At 43.5% G+C, this 20,107-nt stretch overlaps 1 protein-coding gene across 1 annotated transcript in view; it reads left to right on the top strand.

Moving 5' to 3' along the window:
- LOC138516296 (fibrinogen alpha chain-like) overlaps positions 1-20,107 on the top strand; it is a 196,514-nt gene that overhangs the window by 48,335 nt on the left and 128,072 nt on the right. The window contains exon 2 of the mRNA XM_069631309.1: positions 6,780-6,925. Coding sequence (XP_069487410.1) covers positions 6,780-6,925 — 146 coding nt within the window. The remainder of the gene's footprint in view (positions 1-6,779; positions 6,926-20,107) is intronic.

Raw genomic sequence — 20,107 nt, 5'->3', positions numbered from 1 at the left:
CCTCTAACCTGGATCCTCCCCAAAAACTCGAAACACCTGCTGTGGATCACTTGCATTCGGTGATCACTCATGCTTTTAAAGAAGCCACTGCCCATCTGCAAAGTGCTAAAGCACTATACAAAAAAGGAGCGGATCCACACCGTAAAGAGGCCCCTCACTACTCTGTGGGAGATCAGGTCTGGTTATCCACTAAGCACCTGCCTCTAAAAGGACCCCGCACTTTCATCCCGAGATACCTAGGACCCTATCTTATCTCTGCCATAATTAATCCGGTGGCTGTCAAATTGGAATTGCCTTCTCATATGAAAATACATCCAGTATTCCATGTCTCCCTACTAAAACCAGTACAACCAGAAACCCGATTGACCAAACTCCCAGAACCTGTTCTAGTGGATGGAGAACTTGAGTTCGAAGTAAAGAACATCCTAGACTCCAAAATCTCCAAATCTAAGTTATACTACCTGGTTGATTGGAAAGGATACGGCCCCCAGGAAAGGTCTTGGGAACCCTCAGAACATGTCCATGCACCTCGTCTGGTCAAGAAATTCCATCTAAATCACCCCGACAAGCCAAAACCCCCGGAGAAGACGCGCTTGGGAGGGGCCTTGAGGGGGGGTGCTGTCATGATCACTGCTTCCAAGGGGCTAGGACCAGCCCAACGTCCTTGGAAGCAGGCCTCTAACCTTCATCCTAGGCACCAGCCGGTCCCCATTGGGACCTTTTGGACCTTGTCCTGGCGCCGGTGGCACCAGGCTCATCAAAATCACTGGTCCCGGCACTGGAAGCGCCGGGCTCATAACATGTATAAAGATGCTTTGGTGGACTTACCTGCAGCAGACCATGCTGCTTACTTACCAGCCATATGGGAATCCTCTACGAGCCGGGACTAGTTTCTTACCTGGGTGGGGCAGGCTCCACTCCCTGGATACACCACTGGAACTCTTCTAGAACAGGAACTCTTTTCTTTCCTGGGCGAGGCAGTGGAGGAAGACGCCTCATCACTCCAAGGCTATTTAAACCACACCCGATTGATGCAACGTGCTTCGCGTTATTCTGCATCTGCAGCAGAACGCTCACCGTGTCGGTTCCAGCCTTCTTTCTTCCGATCCTGAACCTGTGAGAACAAAAGCTTACCTTTCTTGTATCCAGCATTCAGAAGTACCTGCAAAGACAAAGAAACAACAGGTTAGCACAGCAACCTTCACTCGCAGCGCTTTCCTCACCTGATCCATCGGCAGTTACCAACTCTTCGCACTGCTACTCCGCCATTATAAAAGCCTGTGAAGACAAAAGCATAATTATTCCTGTGGGGAATTTACTTACCGGCACCCCTCGAATTCCGGTTTTCTTCAACGCTGCATTCCTGCACCTGAAAGAGAAAAGGAGAGACATTAGGCAGGCTATTTACTCACGCGCCATCGCGCCCTCCACAATTAGGCGCCTGCAAATACTCCGGCGTTTTCCAGAGTCTCTTCAGGATCCAAACTCAAACCTGCAAAAGAAAAGAGACAGTTGGAGTGCATTTCGAAAGCAGGCAACAGGCACTTACTTACGCACTCCCAAGCGCTTCATTCCTATGCGCTGGCTCGGACTCCGGCTCTCTTCAAACCACCATCTTCCGCCTCAAGAGCCCTGCAAGACAAAAGGCACCATTTGAAAAGAACATTATACAGAGCCCTATTCCATACTAACGTGCCCACGCACCTAAAGACTTTAAGAACATTAAAGGTGCCCGGAAACTCACCGTTCGTGCAGTTAACGACGGTTAGCAATCCTCTGAAGTCAAGAGGCCTACGTTTCAACCCAGTGAAGGAACTGGTAACGGCACCCTGCACCAGACGCAGATGGAGAGTCCAGCATTCACCTATCTAAGGTGAGCACGTTGACCTTGGGGCTCCATGGAAAAGTGAGAGGGGGAGAGAGAGAGACACCCGACAATCCCAGGTCATTAACCCCATATTCTTTCACCTGCAGACATCTTACTCTTCGAGTTAGACACACAGTGCGAAGAGGTCCAGCCCCGGAAGCCAATCGAGTCCTGCACTTCACTTTTCAAGATACAGTTACCACCCTGCCAAGACCAGCGCCTCCATGGGAATCAGGTGAGCGTTACATTGAGTTCTTTGGAACAGTCATGTGTTACCTATTGTAGATTAATCTCTTGTGTTATTGATATTCCCTTGTCACCCATAATCTTGTGCTATGATAACGGAGGTTGATTAATCTCAATGAGAACACAAAATGAGGGTGTGGTGGCAGTAATGAATGAGGTCAAAACATGTCTGGGGATGCTTGTGGTCTCGTGCAGAAGGGATGTGACCAAGCAATTCGGGCTATCCGGCCTGTTTTGGGGTGGGACCAAGCCTGATTTGCACATAGTCTTCCGCCTGGTCTAATGGCTTGGCAGGCTAAGATTGATGGTCTGGAGGGTTGCCCAGAGCAAAGCCAGAGGTTAAGATGAATTCTAAACCTTCCAGCCATAACCTCTTTTGTTTTGGCAACGTTTGCCACCACTGAACAGACAGTGTTTCCCTTTGTGTGTGTGTGTTTGTGTTTGCGTTGGTCCATGGAGCTGATTTTGGCAAGTGAGGGGGGTGAAAGGGGTTGTACAACAAAGGCCCAGAGGACAGGGATGGTATTTCTTTACTGGACATCTATCATAGATGTCCCGTAAAAAATAGCATGCTTTCCCTTTACGCCCACAGCACATTCCATACACACTTAATCACTTTGATTGTGTGTGCGTGTGTTCCGTGCTGTAAGGCCCAGGGGACAGGAAAGGCATCCTTTTACTGGACATCTATCATAGATGTCCAGTAAAACATACCCTACCTGCCCCTTGTGCCCCTCAGTGTGGCGCATACACACATAATTATGTTGATTGTGTGAGTGTGTTAGGCACTGTGGGGACCAGGGGACAGGATGGTATCTTTTTATTAGACATCTATCATAGATATCCAGTAACAAAAGCCATGCCTGCCCCCTAAGCTCCCAGTGCCAATTGCAAACTATTTGGTTTTTTACCCAATTTGTTTTAAAGTATGCTCTAAAATGCAACATTTTAACCCATTATTTAAATAAAGTCCCCGGCGAGAGAACCCCCCCCCCGAAACTACTTTGATTGGTTCAAGCTCGCTCACTACACTTTGTCATATGTGGGTGAAATATTTATGCCCCTCCACTTAAAAAAATCACCAGCCGTCACTGTCCTTGGGACTGTGCTGGGAGCGGCGTGGGGAAGCGCAGGCACTCTGGTGTGAGCAGGATGGGGGGGCATGGGTTAGTGGTGGAAGTAGGGTGGGGCGAGTGCAGGGACTTTGGTGGGAACAGAGTGGGGAGAGCCCATCGTCTGTGTGGGGGTGGGCAGAACCCAGGGACTGGGCTAGGAGTGGGATGAGTGAGCCCAGAGACTGTGATGGGAGCAGGTAGGGGATCCCAGGGACTATACTGGGGGTAGGGTGCTCTGACGGCGCACAATAGTTTATAGCCATTTGGACCTACTGTCCATTTGGCATTTTCGGGGGGCCCGGCTTGCCCCATTTTGCTCAGGGAGGGCAGGACAAAAAAGTTTGAAGACCACTGCTTTAAACCCAAGACTGAGAGCGAACTGGAGAGATACCATCAGAAAACTATAGGAGAAGCGTAAGGGAACCTCTCATAGCCGTTTAAAAGCTTCTGTAAATCACAGCCTGGTGCCATGCCATTTGTGTGTCAATCGATGTCAACCACGAGACTTAGTGATGGGTTGGTATTTCTGCTTATCCTTTAAGCTGTCCGACTGCGCTTGTTTCTGTCCTCTGTTCTTTCTAATTATTATCTCCCATCTCTCATCAATGTTTTCTATAATGTTGATATGTGCCTCAACGCCAAAAGTCAATTAGGCTTTTTTTTAAATATAAAAATGTATGCACTTGCTCACTCACTGAACACTTATTGCTATCAAATATGTTTTTTTCTGAATATCCAACCAGCCCAGGTCAATGTTCTCGACTATTAAAGTGTCACACTGTACAAACATCACTTGGATTTTTGACCCCAAACACTATTTACAAAAAACAACTCATCTCTCGTTCAATCAACTTTCACTGAAAGTCAAAAATTCCAACTAACAGAGGACATGAAGTTCACTTACCTGCACTTTGTCTTCTGTGTAAGGCGCTATCATTTAATCCCAAGAATTCACATGCTTCTGTGGTTAGCATAACTGTAAATATCGGACTTCATTTTGACAATTGTCTTTACATGGACTGTCTCTGATATATTTGTTGTATGAAGTTTAAAGGTTCCGTTTCTCAATTGGAAAAAATGCCACAGTGGCCTTGGCAGCATTATGTCTTATACGTGCCTGGCAAACAGACTGCCTGGAGCACTGCGAGAGAACTCTTTTCCTGATCAGCAGTATGCCTTAACGTTTCTGCACTGACACCACATGCATTAAAACTACCATGAACACCATCCCTTCTTTTTCTTCACCTCCTTTTCCACTTGACAGATCTTTTATGTATGGTGAATATCTGTCCCCACGCTATCCCTCTATTTCCTATTTCCTTTTCCATTCCTCTACATGTAAAGGTCTGTTGGGTGCTGTAAGGGTGCAGAAAGAGGAGACTGACACACAAGTGGCATGATGATCACTATAAACTTTTATTTGTTTAATAAAATAAAGAAAAAACCTAACCTTTCCTATCTCTAAGAGGGGTTTCCCTGTCTCAACTAAAACGTAAAGATTCTGTCAGAATGCCCATGTAAATCAATAGTCCAATGTCCTGTGTATAAAACCCTACCTCTGTCCCTTACACTTGAACCTAAACTAGAGACAAAGTAGATGTTCTTGGTCCAGAAGAATGACTCCCTTCTTCTGGACTGGCGATAAATGTTTACTATCCGATTTTGGTTTCTTCTTAGGGGAACAGCTCCCTTCCTCAGTTCAAAAGCTTTCTCCAACACAAAATAGGTAAAGTTCAAACACTTACACTTCTCATTGGCAGTCACACTGCCTATCTGTTTGCGCTCTAACTTTGGCTACCAGGTGAATGACTCCCTTCTCCTGGTATCTTGGATTCAGAGTTCTATACAACCAGGGGGAATAACTGCCTTCACTGGCTTATCTTTCACTTTTAGGCCTCTCAGCAATAGTGTTCATATACTGGTAGGATCCTAGTCCCGGGTCCCTCCACTGTGACAAACGTGCTGCACTATCCTGCCGAGTACTACCACGAGGCAGATGACTTGTAATTTCCTTCTGTTTTGGGTGCAGGTCCCAGACTCTTACATCTATGCTTCTATGTTTTTGCAGACTTGGTATACTCTCCTGCCAAGTACTGCCACAAGGAAGAGAACTTGTATTCTCTTCTTGATACATGCCTTTAGGGTTGGGGACCTGATATATGCCCCTTATTGGGCAACCACCTCACCTTATGGCTCTCCCTACTTCTCTGTAGCTAAAGACAACATCTCATCTCCTGAGTTATAGATCTCTTATTCTTATATGTTTGTGTGATAACCCAAAACTCTGCTACCCTCACCAGAACAGCCTGTTTACTCCCATATCTTCCAGGACTTCTCTCGTGGGCTCCAGTCTGCCTCGGGGTAAGCCATTTAACACATATTACACTACACAACAATGCTGGTAATATGTTTAATCACCATAATGCAGCTTCATATATTCACAGAGGACAGTTGCTTCACTGCCCTAATTGTTCATTAAAGTTAATCCATGGTAGCTGCTATAGTGCAGGTGCCAGAACCTGCTGGGCCTCTTAGCCAGGAGGAGTGCCAGGGTGCATCTGCTCTGTGCACAGCCCGTGCTTTGAATGGCTTGGTGCACTCGATGATCGTTGCCGTGAAGCCAAGGGGTCTTGCCAGGATGCAGCCGGAACGGCACCTCGCGGGACCTGGTTTCCACACCTTCATTCTCCTTGGGTCTCTCCTGGCTTCTGCAACTTCTTCTCTCTGCGGTGGCTCTGCAGCTTCTCTCTGCAGTATGCTTGACCATTAAAGACCACATGGTCCAGCACCACTGTGAGGTCAGGTTACTGCTTTGTCACAGACTTACAAAGATACATTGGAGTACTAGGTATATCTATCATATCATATCATATCATATACTAGGTAAAGGGTTAGGGTGTTGGGTGAGGGATGTTATACCACATTCTCCTGAGGTGTTCTTCCCATGAGATCCTCCTGCTGAGTACCACCCCATGGGAACTATCAGGTAGGTGCCTCACCTCCCTGGCCTCATGGAAAGGGGCTCCCCCTCGGGCAGAAGTGACGAATCTCCGTCTTCATCACAGTGCACAATACACCAGTTCTCAGACAAGCCTCTGTGCTGTTAGATCATTATGGTAGTGACTGGCACAATACAAAAAACCCATAACATAAAAGCAAAATGCAGTTCTTGCTGAATTTCATGCCATACACTATAGTTATCATTCCTTTCCCTATTGATTTACCCATCGTGGTTGTTAACTCTGGATTTACCTTCAGTTGTCCATCTACTTTGTTTAGAGTACATTTTGAGCCTTAAAATACATTGAACGTAGCTCCAGGTGCAGAAAGCGGTCCTACCTTCTCTGGATCAACAAGGTGCCATGTAGTGCCTAAAGGCAGTGTGGACTACAGTGGATGGCCTTATTTAGATAGCCAAACCCACACCAAATCAAAAGTACTTGGGCCTCCACTAGGTTGAGAACCTGACCAATAAATGCAGCAGCAATGGCGATGGGTAGAGATTATCTGTAATTTACAAAAAGCCATTTATGAAGTATGTTTCCTTACAGACATCTATGAGAGATACATGGAACTCGACGGTGAGCTGCACAAACGCCTTACTTTTCTCAGCCAGAAGGTGAAGGGCCAACAGATTAAAATTGGAGCCCTACTTAAGCGTGTGGAAGAGCAGATTGCTGTGATCAAGCGGATTGAAGTAAGTCTTATTTTTCTGAACAGCTCTTTTTGTCATCTAACCTTAAAAACATAATCTATTGTTCCACCTGTTTAGGTGCTCACTGTTTGCAATGCAAGCTAATTGCCTAGAAGACCATCTTAAAGTGAAAGGTTTATTGGGAATGGCAGCCAATTGAGCAAGCTATTCAATTTCTCTCAAAGGGTGATTATGGAATCTCAGAAAGCGAGTCATGGTCCAACTTGCTTGGTTAGAGTTTCTAATAATCGGGCAATGCAGGAGCGAAAAACTCAAAATAGCAGGATTAATGTCACTTAAGTATTAAAAACCAACTTATCTCCCACTATTTCCATAGCCTCTCTTGCTGTGGATGCCAGCATTTGATAGTAGTGACTTAGGATGGAGACAGCCTCTGTCAAAAAGATGGGGGAGGTGCTAAAATAAGCCTATTCTGAGCATGTGTAGAAACCTCCAAGTATGTTACAGTAGAAACAACTGTTTAAGGTTAAAAATAGCTGTTGTGGACACTTGTCAGACCCCAGAGTATGGGGCAGGCTAAAAACTGTTCTAACTTCCCATGGGCATTGTGTCCCAATAACACAAATGGAGCCAGCTGAAGGTAGAACGTCCTTTATTTCCCTTTACATGCTTGTGCCTCCAGGGCTCTAGTAGCCCCTCCTCTTCCTCCCTCACCCCTGTTCCCACTCCTTGCGTTCCCTTCTTTAAGGTCGTCTTCTGTTTAAGGAGGACTGTCCTTAATGGCTCCACAACGGTAGCAAGCACAAACAACCCCAAAAATGGCCAGCTTTTACAAAGGAAACATTTTAAGTTGTGTTCCTAACATTTGAAGCTAAAACGGTAAAACTTCACATTTGGGAAAGAGCTTTGGTCTGCACTTGCTGTGTATTCTAGAAGCGGGTTTCACCTGTGGGGCGTGCTTCTAGAACACGCAGCAGACTGTTGTAATTCAAAACGAACAGGTACATGAAGATCAGTGGTGACTGGTGAATTTAGTGATTGGAGGGGAATAAATGTTTCCCACAAATATACAAGAGAATGACCATGTGTAGCGAGGGAGCCCGAATCAGCCAAGGACGGTTTGGGGGGGGGGATCGCCCCGAGACATTTCGGTAGAAATGGGCAATTTTACAGCACATCTTCTGTGAGAAATTGGGATAACAGCCACACAGTTTGCAATCATCTTTGTAGCCTCATACAAAATACTAGAGGTCCAAGTTACCAGCGGTGCACAGGAGTATTTCCCAGCCAATTTTCAAGATGTCTTTTCCCTCAATGTATGACAGTATAAAAAACATGTGTATGCTGATTGTACCCATACAGTTCCCTTCATCACAGACATGTCGCAATAAGAGGAATGGTGGCAAATATTCTGGCTGGCACAGTAAAGCAAACAGGAAAAAGATTCTCTGAAGCACACTGTTCTCCATGATGGGGTACCTCAATGCATGTTCGGGTATGGTGAAAAGGTAGGGGGTGAAGGGATAGTACCTAGGAAACGTCTGCAGGTCTGTTGCTGCGCTGCGGTGCACACTGTTTACCTACCCACTCCTGAGGTCCTGACATGATTCAGAGAGTTTAAAGGCAGAAAGGGCTTTGCGGCTGATTTTAGCCCAAAAGTGCCATAGGAGCAAGCATTGTTCCTGGTACAGGCACGCTGTTCTTCCTCGATGACATGCAAGTGGGGTGGACACTTGTAGAGGAAGACTTTAGCGCCCTGGCATAGGCCGCACCCCTGCCTTCCTGGAGTGATGCCAGGAATGACTGAGCTGCAAGAGTTCCTCAGATGGAGATTGGTGATTACAGAGTGTGATTCAATGACACACTAGACTTTTTAGATGAATAAATGTGTGCATTATTCAATGAAAATGTTAATTCTTCCAGATTCTGCCTTTTTGGTGCTTCTGAGTGAAGTCCCCCAAAAAAGAGCTCTTGCAGCGTGGTGGTGTGCAGTATTTTAAGCTCTTCTCTGTAAATGCTTACTGAGTGTCCCTGTAACTCGTAGAAACAGGGAGAGCTGAAAGTCGGGTGGAATATAAGGTGTACACCTTTTATTCCTAGCTATGCTGTGAAGGAGAGATAACATAACTTATCGTGGAAGTGAGTGACAAGTGGGATGCATTACGGAGTTTGGGTCAAGGTTCTAATTGGATAGGGTGTGTGAGGTGATTGGTTTAAAGCTAATCAGCACTGTACACAAATTGCAATCGCAAGAGCCTCACAGTGTTGCCAAATTGGCCCTTGACTTTTAGGACACTTTTCTACAGGTCAGTCTTTTTAGCCAGCCGTAGTTTGCATGCTAGGACTTATAGATTCACAGTCGCCTTCATGTGTGTATTCTATAAATCCCATCGTGCAAAGTGCTATTTGTTTAAAATCTACGGTGGGATGTAGGTGGGCCTCATGGTGTGGTTTTACACAAATCGTACCAGGTTCTTAAATGCAGCGCGTTTAAGAGATAAAACTACAGCTCACAGAATGCATTTATGTATTCAATAAAAGCCCATAACTTTGAACAGTTGTCAGAACTCTCAGGTTTCCTATGGCCCTGAGTGAGAAGACCAGCAAATCCTGTATTTTTTTTTTATTGTCTTTGGTGCAAGCACCTTTACAAAAATATTTGTACAGTATCTCATAAAATCTTGCAATTACAAGATTCTTACGTAAACATACAGCAAGATATTAAAACAACATATTTTGCTGCAATACTCAGAACAATGCATTCGGTAGGTAGATTTAAAATGTAACATTTTTACAAACATTTGAAAATATATTGATTCTCACATGACTCCAGCATTTCCTTGTGGATGATTATTGTTAAATCTCTTGGTGTAGTTACATTTTTCAAGTGTTTTCAAAACAATTCATCATTTATATAAGCAGTAAAATATTAGAAAAAAAAACAATGCCTCATTAAGACCCTGCCGGTCCGGAAACAACGGTGGCGGTAAATCCGCTGCCACCATTGTTTCCAGACTGGCTGATTCTGAGTTCTGCAGGCGGGAGGTGTCACTCCCGCCAGGTCTGACCTGGCGGGAGTAATGCCACCCACCTACAGGCGGAAATGGAAACACTGGCTACATCATAGACGGAACCAGTGTTTCCATTGTCCCCATCCCCATGGGAATGGGGATTTATGGAATTCTGCCTCCAGAATTACAGGGTTACCGGGGTTGTAATGCCCCAGTGATTCCGGCAATCACAGAGGCGGAATGGTATTTCGGGTGCGGCGGCAGCCTGCCGCTTTTTCGGGCACAGCTACCCTCAGACTTGTAATGAGGCCCAATGTCTTGTTTGGAAAGAAAACACATGCTATTCATTCAATTGCTAATATGCTTATATCTCAGTATAATGAGTTTTGTTTCAACAATCTTTAAAAGGCGTACTAGAGCTAGAATTATAGAGTTGCTTCTGCCCCACATACATAATACCGAGAATATTTCAAGAGAGGGGGGTGAGTTGCAAGTTACATGTTGTCTCAATATTGACTCCCTGTAAGTTGCAAAGAAGCCACAGTATAAGAATATATGCTTCAGGGTTTCCAATTCATAACCGATTCCACAAAATCTACAAAAACCATCATTCATTGTGTCAATACTATTTTTCCAATATTTTGTGCGTTCTTTAGTATGGAATAGATTTAATCTGAACCTCATGTAAATTCTCCTCGCTTGGCTACACGTAAACATCATGAGATATGCCAGGCACGGCTTCTGTTTATGCCTAAATTTGGCGTATTCTACATATGATTTGTAACAGGTGATCCGATCGGATGTGCTCACCCAATCAAATTGAAGTACCTTTTTCTTTACAGTCCCAGAACATGCTATGAGATCTTCAGGAGCCATCGCAATCATATCAAGTACAGCCGCATTTGGTTGTTGTATACTGCTAAAGATGCTGGTGTCTCATTAGCGAGCATCCCTGCTAAATCCTCATATAACGAATTTGGGGGAGGTTGTGTCATTTTTGCAAAGTTGCTAACCCTTCTCCATTGCAGTTTAGAGGCCAATGAAAACAATCCAAGTTCATGAACGATTATAACATTGGGGACACTTTTGGGGAGACCCAACACAGTCTTCCAAATTGTGCCTTGAATTTTATTGACATTGTCGCCTATTGGTAACAAGCAGAGATCAAGGCCATATACAATTATTGCCTCTACCTTTAATAGGTATAAGTCAATAAGTGGCAAAATTGAGAATGTACAGAGTTTATGAAGGCTAATCCTCATCTAAGCTATTAGCGGAACAATTTTGATAGTTATAGAATTCTGCCACTTTGTGATAGAATTAGTGTTGGTCAAATTATACCCTTGATATATCGATCCCAATGTATGGTGAATTGATTTGCTTTCTAGGCTCCATTAAAATCTTGCAACCTTTTTTTATTGGAAAAAAAACAAAATGTTTGATTTAGCAGAATTAGTGACCAGATTTTGTTGAAAACAAAATGAGGCGAAATAGTGAAGTTTCTTTTGAAGTCCAAATGGTGTGCGGTCAAATAAAATAACGTTGTCAGCAAAAGCGAGCCAATTAAGTCGCAGTGCTCCTAGCTTTACCGGAAACATGTCAGAATTGGACCACAGTGCATCTATATCAGCAAGATAAAGATTAAACAGTATGGCTGCAAGATTGCACCCTTGCTTTACACCAATCTCAGTTGGAATGTTTTCTGTAAGTAACCCAGTCTGGTCAATTCTAACTCTGTAATTAGTTTGGTCATGTAGAAGTGCAATCGTTGCAATGATATGAGGAGGAATATGAAATCCTTGTATTTTTTCCCACAAAAGGCCTCTAATTACACTATCAAATGCAGATGATAGGTCAATGATAGGTCGAGTAATGCCATGAAGATAGGACCATTTTTTTACTGATGTGAAGATGCCAAAATGTGAGAAAAAATAGTTGCGTTTAACTGGGTGCCCATAGATTTTCTAAAACCAGTTTGAAAATGTGATAATGTTTGATCGGTAGAATTGAAACGGTTTAAATCATTTAGCACTAAACAAGCGAAGACCTTTGCTGTGACATCAATCAATGCAATTGGTCGAAAATTAGCAGGGATTTCTGTCTAGCCTTTCTTATGAACGGAATAATTATAGATTTCAACCATGACTCTGGAATCACCCTTGTGAGAAAGATGGAGTCATAGCGAAGCTTCAATACAGCAGCCCAGAAGTGAGGATCGTCTTTCAAGATACAAGGCGGCAGGCCATCCGGACCTGCTGCCTTTGAGTATTTAAGCTTCTTAAGGGCCCATATCACATCCTCCACTTCCCACAAGCATGTTGGAAGCATAGATGTTACTAATGCTTGGACATTAAATCTAGGGAATCTTTGTGGTAAGCGGTATTTGCTTTTGCAATATTCAGTCCAGGTATTACCAGATATAGAGGCCTGAAACTCAGTGTGTTGCTTACCCATGGGGTTCCTTAGTGCGGCCCAGATTTCTCTTGTTTTTGTTACATAAGAGATTGATCATATTTTGATTGTTTTTCAAGTGCTGTTCAAATTTAAGGATTTTCACCTCAGTTTTATACTTAGAAATGATTGATTTCTTTAAGCCTATATGTTCAGGATTAGTCCCTATTTTTCTTTGTAATCGTCTAAGTGCCACATTTTTGGAACACTTCAGTGTGTTAATTGCTGGGCTGAATATATTCGGATACGGAGATATGTTCCTGGTATTCTCAAGCAAAGCTAACCTACTAAGGTGTTTGTGTATCATCTGCACATTCCATGCATCAGCAGCCACATTCTCACCACTAAGTGAGCTTGACTTATCGACAATCCAAACATCACGATTTACGAGATAAGTCAAATGTCTGCACAGGGAGGGCTTCCATCATATGGACAACATGTGTCTGTCGATGAATGGTAAAGCCAGTAGTGAGATCGCAGAATAGGATGGAGCCGAGATGTCGATATTGCATTTTAAGATGTGGTGATCACGTGTGTTAGAATTATATAGTGTACAGTGGCTAGATTTCCCTGCTAATGCGCGTGAAAGTGCAATGTAGTCTATACATCAACTCGAGTTACTGCGATGCCATGTGGCTTGTGGCCTATGGTGATTCGGTAACACCAGTTGAATATCCCACTTGTCAAAGAAAAGCATCCATAACAACCCTCTTTGATAGGAAAGGGTAATGTCTTGATTGTAACAGCTATCAAAAGTTGTGGTGTGATGTGGCTGCAATGTTGAAATGAAGTCCGCTCCAATCATAAATTCATATTTCGGATTCCTAATAAAAGCCTCTCTCAGTACTGCATTTAGATTAAATATCATCGCATCTAGAAGCATTGAGCTTGGGTTCCAGTATAAAGATATGACCAATATAGTATGGATACATTTGGCTTCGATTACAAGCTCAATGACTAGTAACTCTGAAGAGGCATAGATTTGTTGCAAGGTGAGTTTGAGCAGGATTGCCAGACTGCCAAAAGGTCGCCCAACAATTCCTCTTTTGGCTTGCTACGAGTAAGAAGTATTACCATATATGAAGATGTAAACCATCGACATTGTTTCTTGTAGGAGAATGATTAATGTTTTTTCCACCGCAGCTAAAGAATTGTGCCATGCAAACAAATTCTTGAATCCGCAACAATTCCATGAGCAGATGCATAGTGTAGTATTTTATGACTTTTCTACCTGTGGATTAGAATTGGCTATAGATTTAATGAGTGGTTCTAGCCAAGGAAGCCCATTTAGAATGAGAAAACAATTCAAATTGTTCCTTCATTTTATTGTTCAGAACGTGTATTTGATGTTCAGATGAATTGAGTTCAGTTGGCGAAGCAGCCACTGGCGGTTAAAATTCAATAAAAGTAGTGGCCTCATCCATGGTCCGAAAGGCAAATATCTAGAAGCCTAGTAAGGCAAGATCTGGTTGGTGGTCCCATAGTAGCTTTGCTATGATGTATGTCTGAAGTTTGCAAAGCATACAATTATTATGACAGCTTGGGAGTTTGATCCATTCAACGTCATCTGAGATCAAATTGCTCAACGCTGGAATTTGATGGGATATTTTCATGAGCGCATAGCGATTTAAACCTGCTTTGCCATTCTTAGATGGATTGGTTCCCCATCCCATCATAAGTTTCATGTCAGGTGACACCTCCTGAAATGTTGTCAAGATAACGCCAGAATCACAGGTGGCATCAATAGGACTATCCACAAAACTGCTTTCCGGATTTGGCGTTATCGCTATAGAGGGTGTTGGCGAGTGATCTTGACCAGAGGTGTGACCTGCACCAGATCCTAATTCTGTACCAGGTGAAGGTCGAAAGTTGGGAGGCTTTCGTCCACTTAGAGTAGCTTCTGAGTAGATCATCTTTATTGCTTAGGGTTGTATTAATTGTTAACGGAATGTTGTTACTAGCTTTGCTTGTTTGTGGTAACACTGAAGTCTTTTTTTTATTTTTGGTTAGGTTATAACATTTCGACATGTATGTTTGAGTCAGAGAAGTGCTTGTCTCTACACTTTGTTGAAACGTGACATCAGCACATTTCATTTTTATATTTTCACCCTTTGCTGACCCTTCTCCAGGCTCCACACAAACCTGGGTAGAAAGTACTGACACATTTGCAGGCATATTTACCTCGCGATTATTTAAATCCAGATGCAATTGACTTTCAGCATTCAGTTGATTCAAGTCTATAATAGCATCATCCTGTGAAATATGACCAATTTTTTTGATGACTGAATTGTGCCCTTTGATTTTTATGGGTGCCATGTTTTTTGACTTAGGTTGAGAAAGTGTTGAGCATGTCAATTTTGAATTCAACGATTTAGCTAAGAGATGCCTTTTGTGTGCTCTAAGGTAACGTTTTTTCACTTTACGTGACATTAATTGATTTTTTTGTTGCACTTGTGAATGTGAAATGAACTCCTCAGAGGACAGTCTTGCCTCATCTACTGACCCAGCATTAAAATCTATGATATCAGTTAATGCTGTCGGGCTGTCTGGAGTATCTAATAACATTTCACAAGAACTGGTTATTGTATTTGCCTCACGTTCACCATTGAGTAGGTCCAAGGGGCCATGTTTGCATTAAGCAGTATGTTTTCTATGGCCAAAATCCTATTGTGTTGCAATTTTGCAACTGCCATATAATCAGGTTGGAAAGAGGCACCAGTATTGGAAGACCAGTGCTTTTGTTTCTGTACTACTTGAGCAAAAGATTTAACGGGCACATCCAGAGGTTCTATACATGCATTAGTTTGAGTGCACTTTGATTGGGTGATTTGGGGAGAAGATCCATTGATGGCTAAATGAGTGTGCTCATGTCCTCTATCCAATAGGTTAAGAATCTGTGTGAGGACATGAACATTTTGTAGGTCCTGCTCATTTAGATCGATAAGGGATTGCTCAATGGAGTATAATGGAAAAGAAGAATTGGGATGGAGTGTTTCTTCTGCCATCAAGTTTGGATGTTTCAAACCATGTGATAGTACTGGAGAATGAGGATATATACTGGCTCTGCGATGTTGGGTGCGGCATCTAAAGTTGGTTAACCGACGTTTACTTGTGTACAACCCTTGGTGACTGTCAAACCTAATCCCCGGTTCAATCTAGGTATTTCATGGTGTGAAGTAGGTGTCATGTGGAAGTGCTCTGTTCCCGGAATCTCAAAGAGCTAGCAACTGGAGTAGAGGGACCGTTTGATAGTCGAACCCGCTTATGCAATTCTGCCATACCGGCGGGTGCTACTAAAGACGTGTCCGTTGTGGGCAAAAAGTTCTCTTCGCTTGAGATTCCAAGTAAAGAGTTGTCATTGATCGGTATGTTAGAAAGTGTTTTCGAGTACAGCATGTTAGTGGTGGCTCGCTGATGCAGGTTGGTTATTATTTTCAGCAAAAGACAACTCTTTTTCAGAGTGAAGTGTATTTAATATGGAGATAACATCACTTATTGCTTCAGTATCTGATGTAGGGTTAGTTGTAATATCAGCCACACAAGAATCTGTGCAAACCTGAGTGTCGTTTGCTGGTAACATGTTCTTTTTGACTTCCTTGGTGGATAGGGAAGTCGGGATGGGGAGAACCAGGAGGGTTATAGACGTTTCCCACTCCTTAAGCTCTTATCCATTGCACAGTGAGGTCGTACCACGTGACCCTCGGAGCTACGTGTAACACTTGTAAATACAAGTAGCAAACTTTATGAGACTCGAGTGTGGGCCAAATTGTAACTTATGCTGAAAATTAATCATGAATCATGCCAAGGTTAAATTGAATAACTCCCACCTTAAACTTGAAAGACACGCTACAAAATGATATTTACAAACTCGAAACTGTGACCTGCATCCTCACACATCGCCCAGCCAAACAGCCACTTGCTTCCACTTGGGGTGCGCGCACGGGTGCGCGAGGCTGTAGGCTATTGTAGTGTTGCTGGGTAGGGAGGGGGCGTGCCAGCAGTGAAAGGTAGACGCTGCAGTGAAAAGTGGAAATGTATGGGTGAGACAGCAAGGTGCACATAGAAAGTCTACGTGTCTTGGAGAGAGTAGAAGAATGTTAATATTTACTGATGGTTGTTGTCAGGAGACTACCGGCGTGTTTCCACGGCACGAGTGCTTCTTCTTAGGGACGGCGATCCCCGAAGGTGTATAGCACACAGCCAAACACAGCCAAATAGCCACTTGGTTCCACTTGTACTGCACGCGCAGGTGCGCGAGGCTGTAGGTTATTGTAGGCTTGCTGGGTAGGGAGCGAGGCAGGGGCAGCAGTCAAACGTAGACGCTGCAGTGAAAACAGGAAATGTATGGGTGAGACAGCAAGGTCCACACACAAAGTCCACGTGTCTTGGAGAAAGTAGAACAAACATTTTTATATTTACTGAAGGTTGTTGTCAGGAGATTTTCGCCGCGTTTCCACGGCGCGAGTGCTTCTTTTTAGGGACGGCGATCCCGGAAGGTGTAGAGCACACAGCCAAACAGCCACTTGGGGTGCGTGGGTGCGCACGGCTATAGGCTATTGGAGGCTCGCTGGGTAGGGACGGGGCGGGGTCAGCAGTGAAACAGAGATGTGAAGGTTGTTGTCAGGAGATTTTCACTGCGTTTCCACTGCGCAAGTGCTTATTCTTAGGGATGGCGATCCCAGAAAGTGTAGAGCACACAGCCCAACAACCTCTTGGTTCCACTTGACTTGGGGTTCCACAAGTCCTGTATTTGCTTTGAATTCTGGAACTTGAAGTTCTGCTAAATTTCAAATTGGAATGAAAAAAACTGCAAGGGTCGGAATGTAGGTAAAAGATAAAAAGTATGATTGGATGGCCTTGTCACACTTGGCTACAGGAAACTTGAGAGTGCTACAGTTGTGTGCCTCTAAATTTCAAGAAAGCGCACTGCTCATTTAGAATAAAAAAAAGAAGAAAAACAACTTCGGCATAAATACATGCCTTATATTCACTTTGATCATTAATGTTATTCCTCAGAAAATGTATGCACGTGTCTCAGTGCATCTGGGATGTTTTTGTAGACTTTTAGCTTTCTGAGCTCCATTATCTCAGAGGACCCAGGCTGACCTCAATTCTTAGACTCCATTATAACACTGCTCCCAGTACATCACTGAGGAAAGTGCAGCTATGGGCAATCCTGTGCCAATATGAGAAAGACACTAGGCAGACTGGCCTGCACAGAAATAGGCAAGTTACCTAAAATAAATATTAAACAATTAAAAAATGTCCCGAAAAAGCACTGCCTGGAAGAAGGCAGGCAGCAGAGGTTAAGCTATTCAAACAGAAGGCAGGATAGGTTTGCTCGCTTCCGTGCATGTCTCTTGCTGACAGCCGAAATCAGGCCCACAGAAACACGTGCACACACATAACACACACATGCTCACAGACAGACCCCGGCCCCCGGCCCCCTCTCGACTCTCACACAGCCTACTCTCAAATACACACACCATTTGAATACCTTTCCTGAAGTTCAGCCCGGTCCCTCTTCTGCACTTCCTCCAGGATCCATGCCAGCAAGAACCAGGAAACTCGAAATGACGTTTGGGATCCCCCCAGACATGCAGTTTGCACATGTCAGGGGCTCTGAAACTTCAACGCCCCAACGCTTCACTGAGCGTGCAATTTGAGGCAGCTGTGCAGGAGTGCAATGTCCCAGCCACCATTCCAAACAGGCCATATGTGGCTTGGAGAGATATCCGCCCCAGACAGCGATGGACTGCTGGGCATGCGTTTATTCTCGGGATTCCTCACGGGAGAGAGATCGCTGGTCTGCGCTGCTTTAATTCTTGTGACAGCTCCTCCATAATGTGGGAGGGTAGATGGAAGGTCCCCGCCCTTCCACCTATCATGGACGAGCCGCCCCACAATAGTATTGCCTGTTGCATGATGCAGTGGGGTACTTTACAATAAACATACATCTACATTTACCACCAGTCTGACTTCCTGATTCACTACGTATTTTGGCGATGAGTCACACGGACAGGAAGGGGACCGGATAAAATAGCAGCCGCAAAGCCAGTGGGTAGAGGTGAAGCTGCGCAGCATTGGCCTGATGGACTCCCGTGGAGGCTACGACGACAGTGGCACACTGCGAGGGAGCAGTGGAGAGGTATAATCAGTGAAGCCAAGAGGCAGTGACCATTCCCCAATTATATGATAACCCAATGATGACCTTTAGGCTCTGTCAGGTTGTTCTCTTTTTTAATAGTTTTTTCTTTTTTTTTTCTTTTTTGGTATCCTTACAGATTTTCAGGTCTCCAATCAAGTCAGCAATTAATACATTTAATGTGATAACACAGGACCTATATGTCTACTTGCATTTGTATGCAATCTTTTCTCATGTGGTTTGTCTAACATTGGATGTCACCTTTATGTGCCCCGAGGAAATCGATTATCAGTTCTCTAGATTGAACTAGATTCATTTTTTCGTCGAAACTACGTTTAAGATGATATCTTGCAATTGTGGTCAAGATACTTGTTGCTGGCACTAAGCACTTTATGTTAGCACCTTTATACTGATTATTGTGCACTGTTTCAGATATGAAGAGGGTATGAATTATGTTTAGCAGTGTACTACAGGTTTGCTTTTAGTATTTTCTATGTTTATATACATTTTATGATGTTATTGTGTGAATGATTTTTATTCTATTGGGAATTTTGATACTAATAAAATATGATTATATAATTAAATACCTGATCGAGCCTTCTCTCCTCCCTACACCGACATGAGTCGATTACATTTTAATTAATTGTGCATTTATCCATTTGATATTCTGTCCTTGCTTTTCAAATTCACTTGTTCCCCTGGTCCACGGTTGAGGGGACACCCATCCTTTTGAATTCTGTTTAGTGCAACTTTTCAGTTGCATGGGTTATATATAGATTCTACGTTCTAGAGACTTTGCCTTTACATACTATTACCTTGACTTTGGCGTGCATCAGGCCTCATATTCATTCTAATTCCTTTTCATTATGGCAGCATCAGACGGGGTGTCTTTCAATGAAGAACAGCTAGCTGAAGCCATCAATGTACCTTCTTTTTTTGATAACATTGATGGCTCCCTAATTTCTCGAGACAGTTCCAGTGTAACTAGTGACAGCATTTTGAAATTAAAAAAGAAGAAATTCAGAACTGAAATGCACAGTCACCTGTTGACTGAATATCCCAAAAATATATAATCCCACAGGGCCTTTTGGTTCGTAATGAACCCGGCCTTTTTATGGATGATGATGAATCTAAGACACTTTTTTCAGGTCTAGCGACTAAATGCAGCCATGATTGGATACTGTTGACCATAAATACGGCCCTTAAAAAGAACTCCAAAATGGGAGAAGAAATAGATAAAGCATAAACATTATTTGCCCTCGACACCACAATCATCAACATTAACGAAAAGCTTCAACACATTGAGAAGTATACCAATAAATTTGTCAAAGCTACCACTAGCAAGAAAATGGACAAATTAAGGAAAGATATTCAAGCTTTTTCTAAAGAAGTGGCTTACCCCTATCTTCAAGCAGACTATCAAGGCCCCGGCCATTGGCGTGATCCCCATAATCAGCAATATGGACAAAATCCACCTCACGAAAGAGTCACATATTCGGACGCATCGTCAGATGGTAGTGGATCATACTCCCCAAATAATTGAAGGAGCAACAGAGGCCGCAATTGGAATAATAGGGGAAGAAGAGGTAGACCATGTTGGCACTACCAGAATTTTGT

This window comes from Ambystoma mexicanum, chromosome 6q, assembly GCF_040938575.1.
Source record: "Ambystoma mexicanum isolate Mex_15411 chromosome 6q, UKY_AmexF1_1, whole genome shotgun sequence".
Taxonomy (NCBI): domain Eukaryota; kingdom Metazoa; phylum Chordata; class Amphibia; order Caudata; family Ambystomatidae; genus Ambystoma; species Ambystoma mexicanum.
This window is presented reverse-complemented; position numbering and strand designations above follow the sequence as displayed.